Raw genomic sequence first — 21,781 nt, forward strand, 5'->3', positions numbered from 1 at the left:
ATTTTTTTATGATTTTCAAATTAAATTTTCATACCACAAGAGTAGCGAACCGGGCAACAGACATCTTTGTGGTAAATGGGCGTGCATCCATCAACGTGCAGTGTGCATTCTTGCATTACACATGTTGTCATGTTGCGAATGCAGTAACAGTGTTCGCATGGTTTGTTTGGTGTGGATGGAACTTTGGCTCCTTCTGGGAAATATTTTCCATGAATACTGCATCCGTATCTATCTAGTTTGCCAAGTCCAGTTGCGCCATATTCAGCAGGTGAAGATGTTGAAGTCGACGTGAGTAGGTCAACTGGAACTGAACATAGAAACACGTTTATAATCGAACTAATTTAAATATTTATTTCAATAAATATATAATAATATATGACCATTAATATAATCTGATTCGTAGATCTATCGGAATATTTTGTGGTCACGTAGTCAAAAGTGCCTGAATAAATGTTAAACAATAAATAATAATAATATACCTAGCCAATTTCTCTAATCACAATATTATCAATTATTAAGTTATCTTCTCGGACAGGTCAAGCAAATAAATAAAATATTTTCTCGGTTGAGCATTATTTGAAACTAATATTATCACACAATTTTTATTAGAATGAAATACTTTCTTGAATCTCCCAATATCAAAATTAAAAAAAATCAATCGGTACAAACCGTCAGGGCAAGTCACTATAGGACAACATTGGTCAGCTCGCTTCTCCACCGTGCAGTCTTGGCCAATAGCCTTTGTGAATGGGCAGACCCGCAAGTAACACATAAGCATCCGGTTATGACATGTGCAGTTTAGACATGGTTCGTTCGTCATGATTCGGTCGCCTTCGCCATAATGCTGAAAATTGTAGTAGCATCCCTCTATGAGACCTGAAATCAAAATGTTGCAACTGTTACTACTATGTTTAAGTGTAAATTTTTAATTAAGTACATTAATCTTATTATTTTTTTAAATAAATTGGTAAGTTTCGTTCTTAAACTAAATTGGTAATCATCGATTATGATATATATAATAGGAGTATATTGTTAGTTATCCAGTCTTTTTATTCTGTTGGTGGATTACTTACCATCATGTAATTCTAACGCAGTGTGATTGCCCGCCGTGGGTGCTGGAAATAAAAATAAAATATTTCATAAAATTGTAGTGAAAAAATAGTAGTAAAAATAGTAAAACCTGCAATTTTCAACGCGCACGCTACACATGTGACGTTTTTCTATTAATTTCTAAGTGAACATGATAAAATGTGATCTCCAGTAGCCGCTACTTATGTACTAAAAAGATATTTTACATTAGCAGTACAATCAAGTTTTTAATCGATTTTATACTCCATAACTCCGTCAAATCTGAGGTGATTTAAATACTTCTTTCTATATTAGAAAGTGTGTGCTATCAAGTAAGTTTTGTCCAATTTTTGTGAAGAACTGATGAACAGTTTCGAAAATAGATGCTGGAATTCCTCAACGGGTAACAGCATACCCCTAATATTATATATATATAATATGTAGTTTGAAAAATGACAGATTGCATACGAACTTCCATTCCCTATTTAACCCCCATGTTAGAATTTTAGAAAATCATGAAACACATATTTCTTCATTTTCAACCAAAAATCTACAACAATACAATAAATTACAACTACTTAATATAAATTTTTATGAGATTTTCATGGATAGGTATGTACCTATATTCGCAACTTCAAAATGACTTCAAAACTTTCAGACTTCTATTCAAGAAATCCTCTATTTTATCTCCTTAAGGATTTAGTTATTATCGAAAATCCGGATGCCTTTATATAATATTATATTATATAATATGCCTGAATATAATATTTATCTGTATGCTCAGCCCGATCCGTCCATACAGTGCCAAGTGGTTTGATCTGTGCGTTTTGTTAGATCAGTCAGAGTCACCTTTTCCTTTTAAATATTTAGAGTCTTATAAGTACTTACTATCCGACTGCCTAGATATTCAAATACCTGGGATTGCCTATAGTATTATTGTGGTGGATTGATTTTTAAAGTGTCGATTATTTCTAGTCTTCCAACCCTATTTCTGCAAATATAAACCCAGTGCGTAATAAAATGTTGTTCGCAGAAAATTTTACTGCTGCTTTTATAGTTGGAATGATTAAGCCAGTTACAGCTGGACAGGAAATTAGCTGCAAATCACCCGCCAGTTGCTTACGGTCAGGTCTCAAGCCGATAAACATAATACATCCCTTTTACTGCGTAAAATTACTAAAAGCTGCTGGTTGGGCGACAAAGCTGCAATTAAAGTAACGGAGAGCGTCGTTAACGTTGGAACCGCAGTTTCGCCGTTGATTCTATCCGAGGGCGTACCTACTCGTACCTAAGTCATAATAACACTGCAAATAGGCCGGAGGTAATTCTCGCATGTAATCGATTTTCGGATATATGAGGCTGCAAGTTGCAGGCTGTAAACTGAAGCTATCTCTGCAATGGCGCCTATTTAGTCTGTTGCAACTTTATTAGAGCAACTCATAGAAATGCAATACTTTGTGATATGCGGTCCTAGTAAGGTATGCACAAACATAATCCATTTCCATACTATAATATTATAAATGCGAAAGTTCGCGACTTCGTCCGCGTGGATTAAAGTGTTTTGAAATCCCGTGGGAACTCTTTGATTTTCCGGGATAAAAAGTAGCCTATGTGCTAATCGTGGATATTATCTATCTCTATTCCAAATTTCAGCCAAATCCGCCCAGTAGTTTTTGCGTGAAGGAGTAACAAACATACACACACAAACACACACACATACACACACACATACAAACTTTCACCTTTATAATATTAGTGTGATAGTGTGAAGTGTGATAGTGTGATAAATGCGAAAGTTGTGTCTGTCTGTCTGCTAGTTTTTCACGGCCCATCCGTTAAACCGATTTTGGCACCATTTGGTATAGAGATAACTTGCATTGCGAGGTAGGATATAGGCTTTTGGTCCTATCGGGCTTTGTTAAAACCTGAATCGAAGACGAAATTGCGGACATCATGTACTTGGTACAGAGAAAGCTTGCATCTGGAAACGAATATGACTATTTTTTATCAGAATTTTACTCCGAATAAGAAGGTTTTGTCCATACCTAGTGTGGACCAGGTAAGTGCGGATTGGCAGAATTCACACACCTTTGAGAACATTATGGATAACACTCAGGTATGCAGGTTCCCTCACAATGTTTTCTTTCACCTTTAAAGCAAAATTTAATTGCTTAAACCGCACATATTAACTCCAAAAAGTTAGAGATGGGTGCCCGGGATGAACCCCTATAACCTTAGTTTGAAATAAGCCAATATGATATTCGTAATGAATTGTTTGGGTATACAAGGGTCCGTTATAGGACGGCGGTGCGTCTCTCTATGCAAGGGCGCCGCGCGCCGCCCGCGCCGCCGCGCCGAGGCCGCGCACTGCTCTCTGAAAGCTGGTCCACCTAACGGTCGAGGAATGTTGTCAGTGCCGGCTTTTGCTCGTTGCGATTTTGATTATAATATTTTTTCATTCTCTCGATTGGTATCGATGATAAAATTTAAGTTACTTCCGGGTAACGGAGAATTTTAATTTTCTATTCCAATATTGATGGTCGATCTCCTTGTCATTTACCAATTTAACATGCTCATTTGATTAAAATGATTTTTGCAAGTAGTTTTTGTGTTATAAAGTTGGTACTAGCTTTAACCCGCGACTTTGTGTGTGTCGTGTAATTTATTATTCATAGCACTCAGGTATAATGACTAAGGACAATTATTTATTTATCAGTAAAATAATTTTCAGAATCGGTCCAATTAATTCCGCTGTACACCTGCATACAGACTAAAAAAATAGCTTTTGGTAATATTTAGTATCAACTTAGAATTCTTTGCAAACTCCAATTTGTATTGCAACTAAGTATGAGTCAGAATTCAAAATATGTACCTACATGCTCCGAATTTTTCTGAGGATTGCTCAGAGCTCGGAGCCACCTTCCATGTCATTTATAAAGTAACGATATTATTGCATGTAAGTGCGTGGTTAAAAATGGCTTTGCACGAACAAAAAACAATTTATGCAAAGTCGTGCGCTTAGAAACATGGCTCGAAGCAATCGAAATGAGGAGGCAGCATGAATTTAAAATTTGCACTACATTAATATGGATTGTTGTTTCAATGAATGAATGTCGGCGTGGTCGCCATGCGTGATGAAGTTCACACGGGTAGACCTAAACATTGTAGGCCGCATTTGAATATACTTCCTATGTATAACATAAATTCAGTACGAATTCTTTGAAGGAACCGTGCAGCGGATACTAAATCTCCGCTGACTAAAATAGCATTATCTAATGGCATGCCTGAGGGAACAGTTATTCCGTTCGCGCAAACCACCCCGGCCAATTAGCTGGTACTGTTTATCAGACACGTGATGTGAGTTTTATATTACGCGCATACCGATTGACCTTACTTTTGCCGTAGCAAAGTAGTGTCGTCTCGTTTATAAATTTTCGCTTTCGAAAAATACCGTTCGTCAAATCTTAGAAACAATTTACTTTATAGATATAAAATGTTTTGTATGAATAATTAATCGGTAAAAGAGTAACAACCTCTTAAACATGTTCAATCTCAGCCGCGTCTGGACCTTGGCCTGGTCGAGTGTTTTATTTATTGATTTGGTAATAGGTCATTAACTCACCGGTGTGAACTTTACGTAGGTATGTCTTTACTTTTTATATAGGTAGATTACATAAGATTAAACAGCAAATACTTGAAAGACGTACTTATAGGTCAGTTCGTATTTTAATATTTATCGTATCTAGACTACTAAATAGTTTTCACCCCTTTACCGAGAGTTGATGATTACTGAATTTGCAAAATAAGAGAATCGGGTATCGACATCCCAAGGCACAAACAGTTATCTACAAAATTGTGATTTTTCATTTTTATAGCAAAACTGTGATATTTTTAAAATAACAAGGCTACTTTATTCAAACGTACAATACTTTATTTACAACATAATTACCTAGGATTTTTTTAATATCAATTTATTTTTATTTATTTATTTTTCAATTTCTGAAAGTTTTAAGAAAATAAAGTCGTTCGCCACTAAACGAAAAATTTCGTTATGTATTTACTTAATTAAAAAAATAATTATACATACATTTAATTGGCGCCGCTAATTTACTAATTTGAAATGCCTATTCTCAGCGAGTCTGGCGACAGCGAGCGGCGGCGGCTGCGCGCGGCGGCGCGGGCGAGCGGTATCGCGCACGAACATCACGGGAATAGGCAGACCTATTCTAGGTCATGAGACAACACAACGGTTCTACCTGTTCTCCTTCAGAATTAAATGGATTGTGAATATTAAATCAAATAAATGATTTACAACATTTACGATATGAACTCTAGAGCCCGTTTATTCATGCTTATTTACCAAATCTTTTAGATACAAAGTTCGACTTTATAATGTTTCACCGTGTTACTAGGTGTTAGTACTTTTCAAATAATTGAAAAAATATTGTTCTTTTTGGATTTCGAATTTAATAAGAAAAAATTAAAAAATACTGATTTTATTGCGGAATTTATCGAAAACTACCTAAATCAATGAATGGTTAGCACAGGGGGCTGAGCACCTGTGCCATGCATCTGTGCCGTGCAGCAGCACTGCTGTGCTGCAGTGCAAGTAGCGGGAATAATTTCTTAACCAGCACTAAATCTGATCACATTAACTGACAGATTGTCAAAATTATACTACTGTAGGTACTGGACTAAGAACCAGCGCGTGCCAGACCTTCGTTATTTTATAAAAGCTGAAAGTTTCCCTGCGTATTGTCCCCAGCATAGGGGTAGAATCAGAAATCATGTCATGCATTGCCAGACACTTAGTATCGTGGTAACTCTCTGCCCGAAACCCTTAAACTTATAAACCTTAAAGGCGTCTAATACGCAGAGAAACTTTTAGGTTTTATAAAATAACGAAGGTCTGGCACGCGCTGGCTCTCTCTCTCTATAGTACCTATGCGTATTTAATTTGCAAGCATTACATTTTCACATACGAAACAGCGAACCACGTCCACATGCATAAATGGGCTTTCGGTCTCCATTAAAACCGGTAAAGCAGGAATTTTATTCATTTAACAGTTATGCATTCTCTCGTAACGAACGAATACAGTTTTAATACGGATTATTATAATTTATGTAATAAATTGGAATTCGATAAAAATATTCTCCGTTAGGAACATAAATACGATGAAGCGGTACATTTCGTAGATGAATCTATAATGTTACCAAATAACATAACGCGTTAAAGTTTACGAGCAACACAAAAAATAGAAAGATTACAAACGGATCATCGGAATGAATGATTGGAGATTTATATCTTTCTGCAAGGATAATAATTTAAGGAAATCGTGGTCGCGGATTATTTTAATAAAGATTTGATAGACGTTATATATTAATAATAGGGGTCATTGGTTCGATCCCGTGCACGCACCTACAACTTTTCGGAGTTATGTGCGTTTTATTTAAGCAATCAAGCATTTTTTTGATGTAACATCCGTTAGGTCAATTTTTTCGTATATAATATCGACCTTTACAACGAATCCAATGACATCTCATTTATCAAAATTGGCCCAGTATTTTAAGCGCTACGGTGAAACACACAGAATCTGGATACAAACATACATAGATACATAGACTGCTATAATCATAACCCTTCCTTTGGCTTTGCGGCAGTCGGGTGAAAAAATAAACTACTAAGGAAGACTGAAGTATAGGTTACCTGCTGCAGAGCACGTGATGCAAGCGGCTAGCGCAAGCAGCGCCGCTGCCGCGCGCCTCCGATCCATCTGCCGCCTGCCGTCTGTAACAATACACACAAGCTCTATCAGAACAAGCCAAGGCGATTGTAGGTATACTTAAAGCGCTTGCCTGTAGCGACAATTATGAGATTGAATCAGGAAGTTATATATATGTTGTTATAAGTCAAAGCTACGATACGAAGTGTATATATAATATGAACATTTCACATTAAAATATATCCATACTTATTACTTATCTATACTAATAATAATTTACTAATATGTATTACTAATTTACTAATATTTACTAATTACTAATGGCTGTCCTTCATGACATAAATATCATATCATAGGCGCATAGGTCAGGTCAGGTCATTTAACCTAAAGGTTTAAATTTAGATAATGTAAAAGGGTTGGTGATACCTACCTATGGAACGGAATAGTATCTAATGAATAGGCATAACACCTCAATTTGAATTTGAGAACGTTCGGAAAATCTAATTATTATTTATTTACGATTACCTTTTGTAGTCTTGATATACCTATACGGGATGGTATCCATGTCATGTAATATTATCCCGTTTCATTTATAGCCTCGTATTTAAATAGGATTTACTTGTTAGTTACGAGGCTCTAAATTGAGTTTTATGGTTATTACAAATCATAATTTGAATTTTCAAATTCGATGCACCGTCGTAACGATCCATAAATTTTATACGTTAGTAAAATATCCTGAGAACAGGTTGAAGAATGTGATGGGATAAATTATTGTTGTATTTAGTTATTTCTATGTTCTCTGAAGGGGCTAGATAATTCGTAGTAGTCTTGCGACTCCCGCGCTCTGCCTCAATAAAATCTGAAAGTCGGTTCTGGGAATTAGTGTAACATTGTGCAATATTCCGCAATTTTCAATGTCTGCAATCACTTTTATCGAATCTTTGAGAAAAGCAATTGCCGAGTTTCTTGCTGGCTCTTCTCCGTAAGAAAGGTATTCCGAACGATTTGGTAGATGCATTTGAAAGATAACAAGTACGAATTGTAAATTTCTATTGGAATAAAATTATTTCTATTTCTACTAAGTATTTAAAATTGTAATAATTTATTTAATCGCGTAACATGCAGGCTGTAACATATCGTTTTTAAGGAAACTTTCACATTTATTAAATACTGGTCCAACTTATCCAAATTCGGTTTAGAAGCGAAGAGCTAAACTAGTTATATTTATAAAATTGTAGTTACTTAAACAGATTTTCATTATCTTTCGAATGAAATCTTGCTTTTTATTACCATGCTACGATTTCGTAGCACTGATTAACTATTATTTTAAGAAGTACCTACCTAAATAAGCTACTCGTGCTGAAAAATATGTTTTAAAAAATTTGAAAGAATGCTTTATATTACGAGGCAACAAAATTCACTCAGTTATTGCAAGAAGTAGGCAAAGAATACCCATTAGTAAAGTAGCGAAGAACATATTCGTAAGTAGCACGAGCCGCTCTACAAAGTGAACTTATTAAGCTCACTTGGCGACGGAAAACAAAATGAGTTTCGAGCGAAGTTTAAGTGGGCGAAGTTTTTGTTGTTTTAATAAGAGCTAGTAGGTACATTACACAGGGGTCCGTAAGAATACTCGAGTGTTCTTCGTTGACGGTGTTTATGGTTAGACGTAATAAATAGATGTGGAGCGGGAGGTAGGGGCGACATTTCGAGAGTGGGAAAATGTGTCGCGGAGCAAGCGTTGTGGACTTAGTACAGGTTTGCACATTTCGACAACGTTAATAGTTTTCGAGTCTACTTTAGTCTATACTAATAGTAAAATAAAGAGGTGTTATTTGTTACTCTGTATGTAAGGGATAATTTCCGGAACTAATGCTAGTATTCTGAAAACTCTTACACTGATAGATATAGCTACATTATCCCTGAGTGCATCAGGTTATCTATAAGTTATATTATCACGCGGACGAAGTTGCGAGCAAAAGCTAGTCCGGAAAGTCAGTGGAGTTTTGCAGAAGTCTATAAGTTCCAAACAGTACCCCAAGCGGAGATCAAAAGCCGGTGATCTATATATAAAACAAGAAAAATCCTGCTTTATTCATCAACACCCAGCCCATCTTTGGACATAGAAAACTGAAATTTTGCACTGTGGTTCCTTTATGATGTAGGCAAGGAATAAGACTGGATTTTGCGAAACTCCTACGGGAGTGAAGACGCGAGCATTCGCTTGTACTGAATAGCAAACATCTTTGTGTACATTTTACTCTCACTTTATAGCGTTTGGTTTTTCGAAATCTTTCAATGTTGCAGAGAAGTGCAAACTGGTACTAAGGTACTGGAGTGTACCTAATGTGTAGGTGAGGGCGAGGGTCGCTGTGTGTGTGCACCCCGATTCGCACACATTCCTGTCAATGAGATGTTTATATAAACACCGGATACGAACATTGATCTTTATTGTTAACGCGTCCACATTACTCTTATTTTTTTCATTAATCACTTGTAAGCTAAATGTAGATCAAAAGTAAAAGTGTTTCATTTGAACCTCAAAGAGAATAACGGACATGTAGAGATCTTAAGTGGAATAGCCATAAAGAAACTCCGCCACCAAGCTTTTATTTTAATTTTATAAGGTATTCATTCATTACCTACTTATATTCATCTGAACCATATTCATTAAAAAAAAAACTCGTGTCTGTAGTCTGTCGGCATAAAAGGTTTCATCCTTCATCACGCATTAATCGTGCGTTTTGTTACTAATTTTTGCATATTGTTAACTAGCTGATGCCCGTGACTTTGTCTGCGTGGATTTAAGTTTTTAAGAATCTCGTGGAAACTAAAATTTCGGGGTGAAAAGTAACCTATGGCACTCTCCAAATCCATTTTAAAAATCATGTCGATCCGTTGCTCCGTTGCGCGCTGCGGGCCAATTAAAGGACAAACCAATAAATAATTTAAACACTTATGTTTACAATATAATATGGGTAGTGATGAGCTCGTTTTACGATCACTGCTGAATATAGTCATCGTATTCAAATAAATAAGTAGGTAAGTTTGCTTAAGTAACATTTTCGTCGAACAATATTTCTTAGAAATTTCCTCCAAGAACAGGTAGTAAACATGCAAGCTTATAGAATCATAAGGTATGATAAGTATTACAAATGCATGATAAGCCGGTTGCGCAGTTACTCTCCAAGCAGCTAACTTGTATTTATGGCTCGTACTTCAAGAGTCAATAACTACAGGGCAAATTATTGTTACTCCAGCCCCGTAGGTATAAACCGAGAGTTACCGTGGGAAAGCATATCTTCGCTCACATGGTACTGAACATAACATGTGCAAAGATTATGAGTATGCAGGTATGAAGACCTACCTATATTGGCAAATGTCCGTAACTTTCTCAGCCTCTCCTGTAAACGGGCAAAAAAGTTGCTCTGTATAATATAATACTGATCATTTACGCCCTGTTTATATAGTTCAGAATAAAATCCCTTTTTATTAGTGGTTTTTTCTTATTTTTATCGTTAGCCAAGATCAATGACGTGTGGTCCCTACAAGTCCCTATAAGAGACCTATGCCCAGTAGTGTACGTCTATCTATTGACGTTGACGATATGTTATGAAATTATGATACTAATGGAAACGCACTTTCCTCAAAAGAGTTTAATAGTGATCAAAGATACAAACCCTAGTAACATTATCTGCATTTGGCAAAATTACTGGACGGGTTACTAATTTTACCAAAATCGCCTCACTACATTTTTGTATGGTGCTAAAAGGGTGCTAAACAGTTGACAGTAAGAATTATAAATAAAATAAGATTCATTTGTTTCAAGTTGCTAAGTAAGCAAATATAGTACAATCGTAATATAGGTACATATACCAACTTTATGCTTTGTTTGTACCTACTATGTTTGCTACTATGTAAGCTCCGAGCAGGTAATTCTTCCATATCCTTACAGTTTTAAATACTCGGCTTAAAAACTTAGATGCAAGAACAGGTACGTAGTTACGTACCTACATAACTGTTCTGCGTTTCAAGCGCTTCTTTATACTTCACCGTGAATTTTTCCCTACGCACATTTTCTTTCATATCTACGGCCTACGGGGAATGAAAAATAAACAGGAAGCTCAATATATTAGGTATATTTATCATGATGTAGAAAAAAGGACCGTTTATAGAAATCTTACAAATTCAGCAAAAGTGAATTTCCTCAAGAAACCATTCAGAGTTAACTCAATTTAAGTTCATCTTAGATAAATAGAAGCTCGTTCTATTCTCAGATGGGGGTCCCTCCGTCTAGACACTCTTCGCAAGTCACCTTCACTGGGAGGGTGAGGGCGAGCCTGATACTATCTATTTATTTGGTTTAGCTAAAGTGCGAGTGTTCCGAACGTTAACAGGTTCGCATATTGACGTGTCAAAACCATTCGTACAACAAATTTTTAAAAGCTTTTTATTAGGTTGCTTTGTTCGTACCAATGTTGTCATTCTGTCGAAATTGGTAACTGATTTTTCGGTCACTTCCAATTGTTCGACTGAGTTGAGGCGCTTAGTTTGGATGACAATACATGATTATTACGATACAATTAAGCATATCTGATGAAAGGTGGACATTGGAACTCTCTGACGGTTTCTGGTAGGACAGATTCGGGATTTGTTTTGTTTTATGAGTACTTTTCAAAAAAATAATGACAAAAGCCTGATGATGCAGATGGTAGGTAAGCACTGGAACTCCCCAATGACGTATGATAGGATAGGCGTGTTTAGTTTTGAACTATGGTATATTTTGTTTTCATATTTTTTAGTATATTATCACAAGCTTTTACTTTTAAAAAAGTTTCTTTAATTGTAAATTTATTTTAACTCCCATCTAATTTGCAAATAAGGTTAGATCGCTAAGTTCAAAAGATTTATTTTAAAAGTTATGACACTTGGAGTGAAAGGCGCTTAATGGGATTTCATGATAACTGCCTTAAAAGTTGGAAACACCGCTTCTTTTAATGTATACAATGGGAGTCCACTTCCCAAGCTTAATTTGGTATACCGTTTGGTGTAACAATGCCTCAAAGTATACAGTTAATCCGATATATGTATATTATAAACATGACTTATTGACCCCGGATTAGCCGCATGGGGTCTCGAAAACCCTAGATCCAGGAAAAACTGCTATATTTATTTTCACTGATAACAGCTTATAAATCGGTTTCTTAAACTAGCTTCCTAAAACATTTATTTAACCACTAAAATATAATGCAGGAAAGTTCGCGTGCTTGAGTAGGTACAGGGGATGCGTCTGGTTTGCGCACGGGTTTTCAATGATCCCCATGCGACTAAGTGAAAAATTTAGTTTTTAATCGATAATAATTATTGTTTGATTAAATTAAAGCAAAAAAAGAATAGAAGGAGGCTATAGTTTTATCAGATTTAAAATAAATAAAGGATTTTTAGGGTCCCGTACTTTAAAAAAGGAAGATAGGAACTTATAGGATCCCTTCGTTGTCTGTCTGTCTATCCGTCTGTCTGTCTGCCTGTCTGTGTTGTGTCTGTCAAAAAAACCTATAGGGTACTTACTTCCCGCTGATCCGTAGCACATATAAGAGGAAAAATCCAGAAAACGTGAAGTTATGGATAAATCATTAAAAAAAAATGTGGTCATGAACAAATAATAATTAGTATTTACAACTTTCAATGTAAGATTACTATACTAAGTGGGGTATCATATAAAAGGACTTTACCTATACATTCAAAAACTGTTTTTTTTTTTTTTTGTTTTATCGTACAAAATGTTGCAAAAATACGATTGTAGTACGGAACTCCCGATGCGAAGTCAAATTACTGTTATTTTTTGGGATTAACAAGATTTCAAGATTAATTACTAGGTAGGTATATGTTTAATCTATCAAATCTTCACTAATCATTAATTGATTAATAATTAAAAATACTATTTATACCTTCCTAATAACAATTTTATAAAATATAAGCCATTTAAAACATATCCCACGCGACCGACGACGATGTTACAAAAATAAGGACGACCGACCCAAGGTATGCCTAAGGCTTAGAAATTAGCCCTAAAGCAAGACACTTTTTTACACATTTGTAGATGGTAATTGGTAATACCATAAACTCATAACTGTACCTCTAAGCTTGCGCTGACATTGATTAACATTTTAATAAGCACCAACATGTTATCACGTCAGTTTTCCCGTAACATGAGAACTACACGACTGCATCGTTAGTCTCTAACACCGTAAGGCGTTATTTAAATGGGCACATTAGCAGTAAAAGTCGATTGGTTGTGATCGGAAGGGCATTGGGCGATCGGGTCGGGCGCTTGGGTCGGCGGCCCCGATGTTGCTTAACACATAATTTGGGAACACTGCAACCGCAGCGAGCATTGACACCAATTTCGGACATGAACAACTGCTCTAATATAATACCTACCTACTAGGTGAGCGTTAATTTTTATTTATTACCTTCTTACAAATTAGCTTAGGTAATATCGCTTTTCGTATCTTTGTAATTCGGTAAACACGTTTTCATATATAAAATTCATATACACATAATATTATATGATTGATAGGATATAAGAGCTTTACTTATTAGTAACAAGATAAAGTTCAAGAACTAACACCCGACTACTACCTACGATAAGAAATAAGAACGCCTTAGAATACTATAAATAACAACTTTGTTATAAGTTTTAAGTTTGCGAAATGATGGCAATGGCACCTACCTCTTTGACCTTAGTGTCGGTTCCCACTTGTCGCTTGTCGGGCCCGGATTTTAATCGGATGTTCCAGTGGCAGAACATTTTGACAAAATATCGATTTCAGACAAGTGTGAATATAATACCGAAATGTGAATATATGCTTCATATATTACCGAAAATCTGATGTTTTCATATTAAACAAAAAAGTTTTAGCATTCTAAATAGAATTAACTAGCTATACCTAGCTACTCATTTGATAGAACCTAAATCTGGTTCCAATTTTACCAATGTACCAACCGATAATTCATAAGCCGACTTTGTAGCAGATATTAAAGTCTTTAAAATAGCTATAAGATTGATCAGTGAGGTGTCACATTGTAAAGCTCCGAGCGTCGAGCGTGTTCGTCGCTGAGTACGTTCAAACATCCAAGCTCGCTGACTGCCGTTCGCACAATGCACTCACGTACTGGCCTCGCGATTATCAACCGCCGTAAATTACACCGATTAGCATAGCAGTCGTGGACTTGGCGACGTCGTTGTTATTAGATTCGGATACACGAACTACATCGTTATTAGACGGTAATTGTCGCTAAAGTGTAGCGGTCGATTAACGGCAACGCGGAGACATGTGCATACTAAGTGTTTTATGTACCACTTACGTGATACAAACTACGTTCCTAACGCTGGGTCCCCACGCAGATACATGCTCGACGAACAAGCTGCACAAAGAGCTCGACCATCTATTTTGTCGCTTAAGTTGTAATACCACGTTAGTCATTTTTGGCGGTTTTGTCAGAACCTCGAAAAGCGAGCCTTTTAGAATTTACTTGACTTCGAAAGAAGTTAAACAAGTATTTGCAGCGTTCTACATAGATACAAACGGAATCTGATTCCTATTTGAATAATTCAACAAATTATTTTGTGTGTCTTCGGTTTGTCAGATTTCACGGGGTCATCTCGCTCTCTTTCACTCATCTCGAAGAGCAAGCTACATAACTCAAAATTTAAAAACCCCCGACACAAAAACCTCTATAAGAAAACTAGAACAGAGCTGATAACTTTCAAACGGCTGAACCGATTTTCTTCGATTATAGCTAAGAACACTCTCGATCAAGTCACCTTTCAAATAAAAAAACTAAATTAAAATCGGTTCATTAGTTTAGGAGCTACGATTCCACAGACAGATACACAGATACACACGTGAAACTTATAACACTCATTTTTTGGGTCGGGGGTTAATAAAGCATTAAAATGCTCGACGTGGTGTTCTGATTCGAATGAAAAACTATGATAATTTTGTTATTACATGCTAAATTATTGTATCTCTTTTTCCTTTCTGTTCTCTAGTTTAACTTTTATGCATGCCTAAAGTTAAATAGATAGATAGATTAAAGCTTTTTGTAAGTATTAACTAATTATTTAACTGTTGTTTTCTGCAACAAACTTAAAAAACATTAAAAAAAGTATGCTATTATATGCATATGAAGATCTAGCTTAACTTAGGGCACGACGTCAAACGGCGTCAAGCTCTAAGTATGTAATAATAAGTACCTGTAATTATAACCCATCCAATTAATATAATTATTTTATAATCACTGCATATTAATTTTAATAGTTGTAATTGGCTGTTAAATTAAATAGTCATACCTAATCATTTATTTACAAAGAATTTTTTGTTATAAAATCGCGTCATTCGTCATCGTCTAAAGTATGTTAATTGTTAGAATTTTACATAATTACATCTATTTTATCAACAAATAACAAAGTAGTCAGGTAGTTTTTATAAAAATAAACAAGATAAAATCCAAAAACTAAAATGGCCACTTCTCCTAAAAATACCCGCGAACGATTTACATTATTAGGTTTATATTTTCGTTTCGGATTGTACACAAGACCTTTTTAATTTCATACAGATATACATGACGCAGTCCGTCGGTTCTACATAAAAGTATTAGGTTAGGTTAGGTATATCTTGTACCTTTTACCTTTCGTGGGCGAGTCCGAGTCAAACTTAACTGGTTTTTTTTTCTCGTAAGAAATCTTGTCATACTCGCCATATTTATCATGATATCATATTCTGTATTCTTCTCACATCCACCATATTGGAATTGTCATCATACCTCTAATATTACAATTTGCATTCAGCCTATGAAATTTAAGCGAAGCTAACATCACCCTATTTATCAAAATCTAACGAACTAAGTTTTGAAACTACTAGGTCACTCATGAACAGGCAAACAGACACACGCACACACACACACACACACACCTCACACACTCCTACTCGTATATCCTCGGGTAGTTGGATAGTAAAATAAGGATGTAGGGCAGTCGTGTGGAAGTAAATTCTCGTGACAGGGTCTGTCTCTTAGGGAAATGGGAAGGAAGAAAAGTAAATATTAGTTTCCCTCACGACGCATTCGCAGTTCGTTGACCCGTGCGAATTTTGTGTCAAACGATACATATAAAACTCTCTAGAGTAACACACTAAATAACCGTTGTACTTTTCTGTCTTTTCTGTATACTTACTTAGTTTATTAACCAGAAACATCTGCTGTTTTGTGCACATAACTAGAATAACTGAATAACATGACATTACCTAAGATTTAGTAACGAATTATTACGTAAATAACAACAAATAAAAAAAAACACTAGCTGATGCCCCCAACTTCTTACTCGTGAATTTAGGATATTTAAAAATCCTGTGGAAACTCATTGATTTTCCGGCATAAAAAGTAACCTATGTCATTCTCCAGATCTTTAACGATGAGTGAAATGAGTTTTTTAATCATTTCAGTTAGTCTTAATTTAACTTAATGTTTTATGTGTTGTGTATGCTTTTTAATGTAATGTATATTACATTGTAACTTTTATTTATATATGGGTTTCTTTATGCCTGACAATAAAAACTATTATTATTATTACTTAACTACTCCGTTAGTTAGTTGCGACGTGATTAAAGGACAAACCAACAAACCAAGCAAACCAATAAACAAATACACTTTCAATTTATAGCATTTGTAATGATTAGCTGACCCGCCCCGTAGTTAGAGTTGCCTACGTTATAAAAATTACCTAAGTGTCAAAATTTCAAGCTTAGGTGAGTGCGGTTAGTGCGTTGATACTTGTAGATCAGTAATCAGTCATGGCTAGTTTTTTATATGTACCTAATATGTATATAACAAGAATATGATTTTTAAAATAAAACAAAGATCTCGTTAGAATCTAAGTAAAATGTCTCACGCTCTACATAAACTCGAAAGGTATGTGGAGGCAACGGGAGCGGCGGATGACTGGACAAGGAGTTGCCGTGGCGCTGCCGCTGCAGCTCAGCACTGACCGCCAGTCGGCACGTATCGCCAACGTAGTCCGAATAATTTAGGTAAATCCGCACTAGACATCTCATCACCGTTACTTTGCCTTAGCATTCCGCTCAGAGATTCGTACGAATTATCTTATTTCCACAGTATTCCGTGATACCGATTTATCTGTAAAACAATGATATAATTTAGCGGAATTCGTTTCGAGCATTAAAATTTTACTCGCATCGTGACTAAATTTCCACTGATCAGAAATTTGCATCGAAATTGGAGTCAGGATTGGTATTTTTGCACAAGCATGGCCGTCTGTATGATGATTTTTTACAAACAGAATGATTTTATTATTGATAGGGTTGTTGATAGGTTTGCAATTATGTGAGAGGGTGCGTGTCCTTTGCAAAAAATTGGAGATGTGTTCAAAAAACCAATCAGGTTATTGTTAGATGACGTGATAATTTTATCACGTTTTCTCTCAATCTATATGTATATAAATAGGTACTTAACATTTAGATCAATTTTAATCAAATATCAAAGCCACCGTAAGCAATTTCACCCTCACCACTGCCTGGCGCACTTCGAGCGCCCATTGAGCTGGATCTTTTTTCCACGCACATTCAAACTGTGGACTCAACTTCTTTTGGCGATGTTCGCACTAGATTTCAACATGGGCAAATTCAACGGGTGGATCAATAAATTCCTGAAAAGCCGGCAACGCTTTGGCGGTTCGTTTGGTGATGCAAATATTCATGGGTGGCGGTAATCAATCAACCATTTATTTGCTCTAAATGCAGGTTAACAATGTAATTACAATTATTCATTTTAGTATCACCACAGCCTGCCATCTCCGGCCTGCCATATCAGTTTTTTAAAGTAAAAAATAACCATTGAGTCGGAAGCTTAAAGCTCGAATGCGATACGCTTGTGTGGCGCTAGAAAGTGGCGTCGGTGTGAGTGCTGTTGCTAGGCTTACTGAATTCGCGATTGTTGCGCGCTCGGCTCACACGCTGAGCGTTGCCCTGCGTGCCCCGCCGCCACCCAGTGTGCTTAGCATGAGATTTTACATCTCACCGACGTTGATAGAATTTAAAAGTCGAAACAAAATAACCTCAAAGTAAAATGGGTCTAAGGTTTCTAGACTAAAAGTAGTAGTAATTCAGTAGTACCGGTTTAATTTCACAGCGTTTCCGCTTGGATCGCTGGCTTGAGCTTTAAAAAATTGGCAGTTGGCATTGAGACTGCCGACTTAAGTGAAAACTTATAACTATGAAATAACAGTGTTTTTTTTTGGGATTTTTAAAATAATTATAGTATTAAAAATTTTAATTTCATTATTTGTAAATTAAAAACACTTAATAACTGAGCATTTACATCATTTGTAGTTTAGGTTTTTAGATCTATCAGCATTCCAAGCGCTTTTTTGAAGTTTTACCGATACTAAAATCGCCCAACTTGCCAAAAGAAGTTTTCACTTCAACAAAGCAATTAAGTTTCATTTAACTTTAACGTTGAAGCGCTTCGACACTCGAATTCTATCAACGTTGACGAAAAATAAAATCTCATACTAAGCTCACAGGTACGCCCGCGGCCTGCGCACCGCGCCGCCGCGCCGCCCTGGAGAACACACCTCTCACGACCTATTATGTTGCATAATAAGAAATACATACTTAAACGATCTCATGGATCCTCAATAATAATATACAATTACGCGTAATGCATGTAACGGCGGTTATCGCAAAAAATCTTCCCTGCATGTAAAGCGACCTGTCTAACGACGTTTTTCTATCTAATTAAACGTTATTTTTATGGCCCGTACCCAAAGGGTGCCAACGGGACCCTGTTACTAAGCCTCCGCTGTCCGTATGTGCGCCTGTCTCTCCGTTAGCGGGCTGTATCTCATGAACCTAACGGGTAGAGAGTTGAAATTTTTACAGTGTGTATTTCTATTGCCGCTATAACAATAAATAATAAGAAATCAAAATTTATAAAATAAGTAAAAAGTGTTACTTCGTGTACGATGGCACTCTTGTATGCGATTCTGACTCACCGGTTTTTTAAATACATTATAAGTTAGCCTTTCATAAATTTCTAAATTGTTCCTGCCTTGAATCGAATCTGCGACCTTCCACTTATAAGACCACAGTGCTTACCACTGCGCCAGGGGGGTCGTCAAAAGTTTTGACCTCCGGGAAATGTCGGTTCCTTACCACCCCTCTGTAGTAATTAGATCGTAATAGCTTGCCACCCTCACACTTTCCCATCCGTCGGGATACGAAATCTCTTTGATAGTTGTTATTACAACGCATGCTGACCCTCTCTGACCCAGCTCTGGTGCACCCCTCTGTACTCAACGAGTGAGTCCTTGTGCAGTAAAGTGGTGACCTTTAAATCTGATACCCTTTTGTTGCTATCTAATAAAAGTGTATATTTTCCAGCGGTACGGTTCCTGGAAGTGAGAGATTTATACTTGTGTGAATAGTTACCTCCATCAGGAAGCGAACGCGCGCGGCCTGATGCCCATTGACTGGCATTCGCAGCCATGTACTAATGCTTCGTGTCGAACAGTGTTTACGAGCACCTAGCCGACAACTAACCGGCCGGCCAGTCATTACCGGCCATATCTCTATGTACGGAATGAATGGCAAGCACTTACAAACGAATGTCAGAACTAAGCTTTAAATGGCCGAGCGCGGGCACGTAGGAGACTCAACTCCACAAGCATTTTCCGTTAACCGTTTTATTACCTCAAACATGACTTACACGTAGAACTACATAACTGAAGTTTAAATACATTCAACTTTCTATTGATTCTGGAACCTATGGTCATATTTGTTCGGGATTAAACCTCGGTCGAACCACAACGCAACGAGCCACAATGTTTAAACGTAAATCATAACTATTTTGTATTGCATCAATAAAAGAGCCGTAATGGCCTAGTAGTTAAGATGCCCGCCTCCTATTCAGGAGGTCGGGGGTTAGATGCCGGGCACGTACCTCTAGCTGTTCGGAGTTAAGTAAGTTAAGTTTCAAGCAATTAAATATCACTTGCTTTAACGGTAAAGGAAAACATCGTGAGAAAACCTGCATGCCTAGGTGTTTTTCATAATAGAAAGGTGTGTGAAGTCTGCCCATGTGCACTGGGCCATCAGCGTGGCAGGTTACGGCCTTAACCATACTCATTTTGAGAGGAGACGGATGTACTTAGTAGTGGGCCAGCGATCGATCGGTTGACGATCATAATCAATAAAAAACCACCACAAAGACTACTCGGAGCTATCGAAATAGCTTTAAAATTGATTTAGCATTAAAAATAACAAAATTTTCTCGGTTACCTGACCGTAACAGAAAAAAACAATGGGCTGTAAAAGCTTCATTTTTTGCATAAACTGCTTTAAGTTCAAGAAACTGGTTCTAGCGCAAAAACGATAAAGCGACTAGACATGAAATATTTATACGATGCATTATCATATTACACGGGAATCGTGGTCATAACTTTGAAAATTATGCACTTTGTTTTCACTAAGAAACCGCACTCTTAAAAAAAGTTTAGCAAAACTTCTACAGCTTGTAGACTGAAGTTTTAAGAGTGCTCTCCATGGTCGGTCCAAGTCGAGCGTATAAGCGCACCCAATCAACATTGACGAGCGGAACATAATCTAATGGCAACTTTTGACGTTCCGTTATAATTTTGAAAACTAATCAGTATTAGTAACAAACCTAACACATTTGAAACTAGTTAAGTAAAGGTTGACTTAAAGCCGTTAGTTTAGCAATTTTGTTTTTGAATGATTCATTTACCTACCCATGAAAATACCTTAAAAGTTGGCTTAAAATAGAGATATTTCAAGGGTACAAAAGAAAAACTTATAAATCTAAATATATAAAAGGGAAAAAGTGAATAACTGACTGATTGACTGACTGACTGACACATCACAGCTCAAACTACAGGACAAATCGGGCTGGAATTTGGCCTGTATGCTGTAACTATTATGACGTAGACATCTTCTAACAAAGGATTTTTGAAAATTCAATCCCCAGGGGTGTAAAAAAGGGGTTTGAAATATACGTGTAGTCTACCTGGATGAAGTCGCGGACATATATAGTATATTATATATATTGTTGTTGGGCATAAATAATAAAGAGATAAATCAATAATTTGCACAGTTTTAGAGCAACAAATAATAGAATAATCGGCATAATAATTTTTATGGAGAAGCGCGTATGAAGTGTAACCTTAACTCTTCCTGCGAAACCTATAACTTGTTTAAGGATTCGCTGCAAACATGAGGTAATTACAGTTGAGTAATATTACTTCGATACACTCCACAGCCGTCATTATCAAGGAATGCGCTTACGAGCTTTATAGCCAGGCTCTGAACCATAAAAATTGTTTTTAATTAGCTATTTCGAAAAGTCAAGATAGTAATAAAATTTTGCTATAATATTTTAAATTAGTATTTTATCAGGCCTCACTTGCACTACTACGAGCAAAGATTTTATCATCATCATCATTATCAACCTATCGCCGAAACACTACTGAGCACGGGTCTCCTCTCAGAAAAAGAAGCGTTTAGGCGATATGCGGAATGGTAGGCTTTACACATCTTCTAAACTCTCAGGCAATTGTAGTTAATTTAAAATTATTTTGAATTAAAAATATTAGTAGATGCTTACTGTTATAATTTTTAACCCCCGACCCAAAAAGAGGGGTATTATAAGTTTGACGTGTGTATCTGTGTATCTGTCTGTGACATCGTAGCTCCTAAACTAATGAACCGATTTTAATTTAGTTTTTTTTGTTTGAAAGGTGGCTTGATCGAGAGTGTTCTTAGCTATAAGCCAAGAAAATCGGTTCAGCCGTTTGAAAGTTATCAGCTCTTTTCTAGTTACTGTAACCTTTACTTGTCGGGGGTGTTATAAATTTTTAATTTACACTTGTTACTTTTAGGATAAGTAGTGTTTTA

At 36.4% G+C, this 21,781-nt stretch overlaps 1 protein-coding gene across 3 annotated transcripts in view; it reads right to left on the bottom strand.

The window, feature by feature from the left end:
* The window catches only part of LOC123878589, a 46,635-nt gene that overhangs the window by 10,375 nt on the left and 14,479 nt on the right, over window positions 1-21,781 (bottom strand). For all 3 annotated transcript variants that reach the window (XM_045925888.1, XM_045925879.1, XM_045925868.1), the window contains exons 2-5: window positions 6,776-6,856; window positions 1,074-1,115; window positions 670-876; window positions 35-307 (exon numbers count right to left, since the gene is read on the bottom strand). In XM_045925888.1, coding sequence (XP_045781844.1) covers window positions 35-307; window positions 670-876; window positions 1,074-1,115; window positions 6,776-6,842 — 589 coding nt within the window. In that variant the 5' untranslated portion in view covers window positions 6,843-6,856. The remainder of the gene's footprint in view (window positions 1-34; window positions 308-669; window positions 877-1,073; window positions 1,116-6,775; window positions 6,857-21,781) is intronic.

This window comes from Maniola jurtina, chromosome 3 (assembly GCF_905333055.1).
Source record: "Maniola jurtina chromosome 3, ilManJurt1.1, whole genome shotgun sequence".
In the NCBI taxonomy this organism is placed as follows: Eukaryota; Metazoa; Arthropoda; class Insecta; order Lepidoptera; family Nymphalidae; genus Maniola; species Maniola jurtina.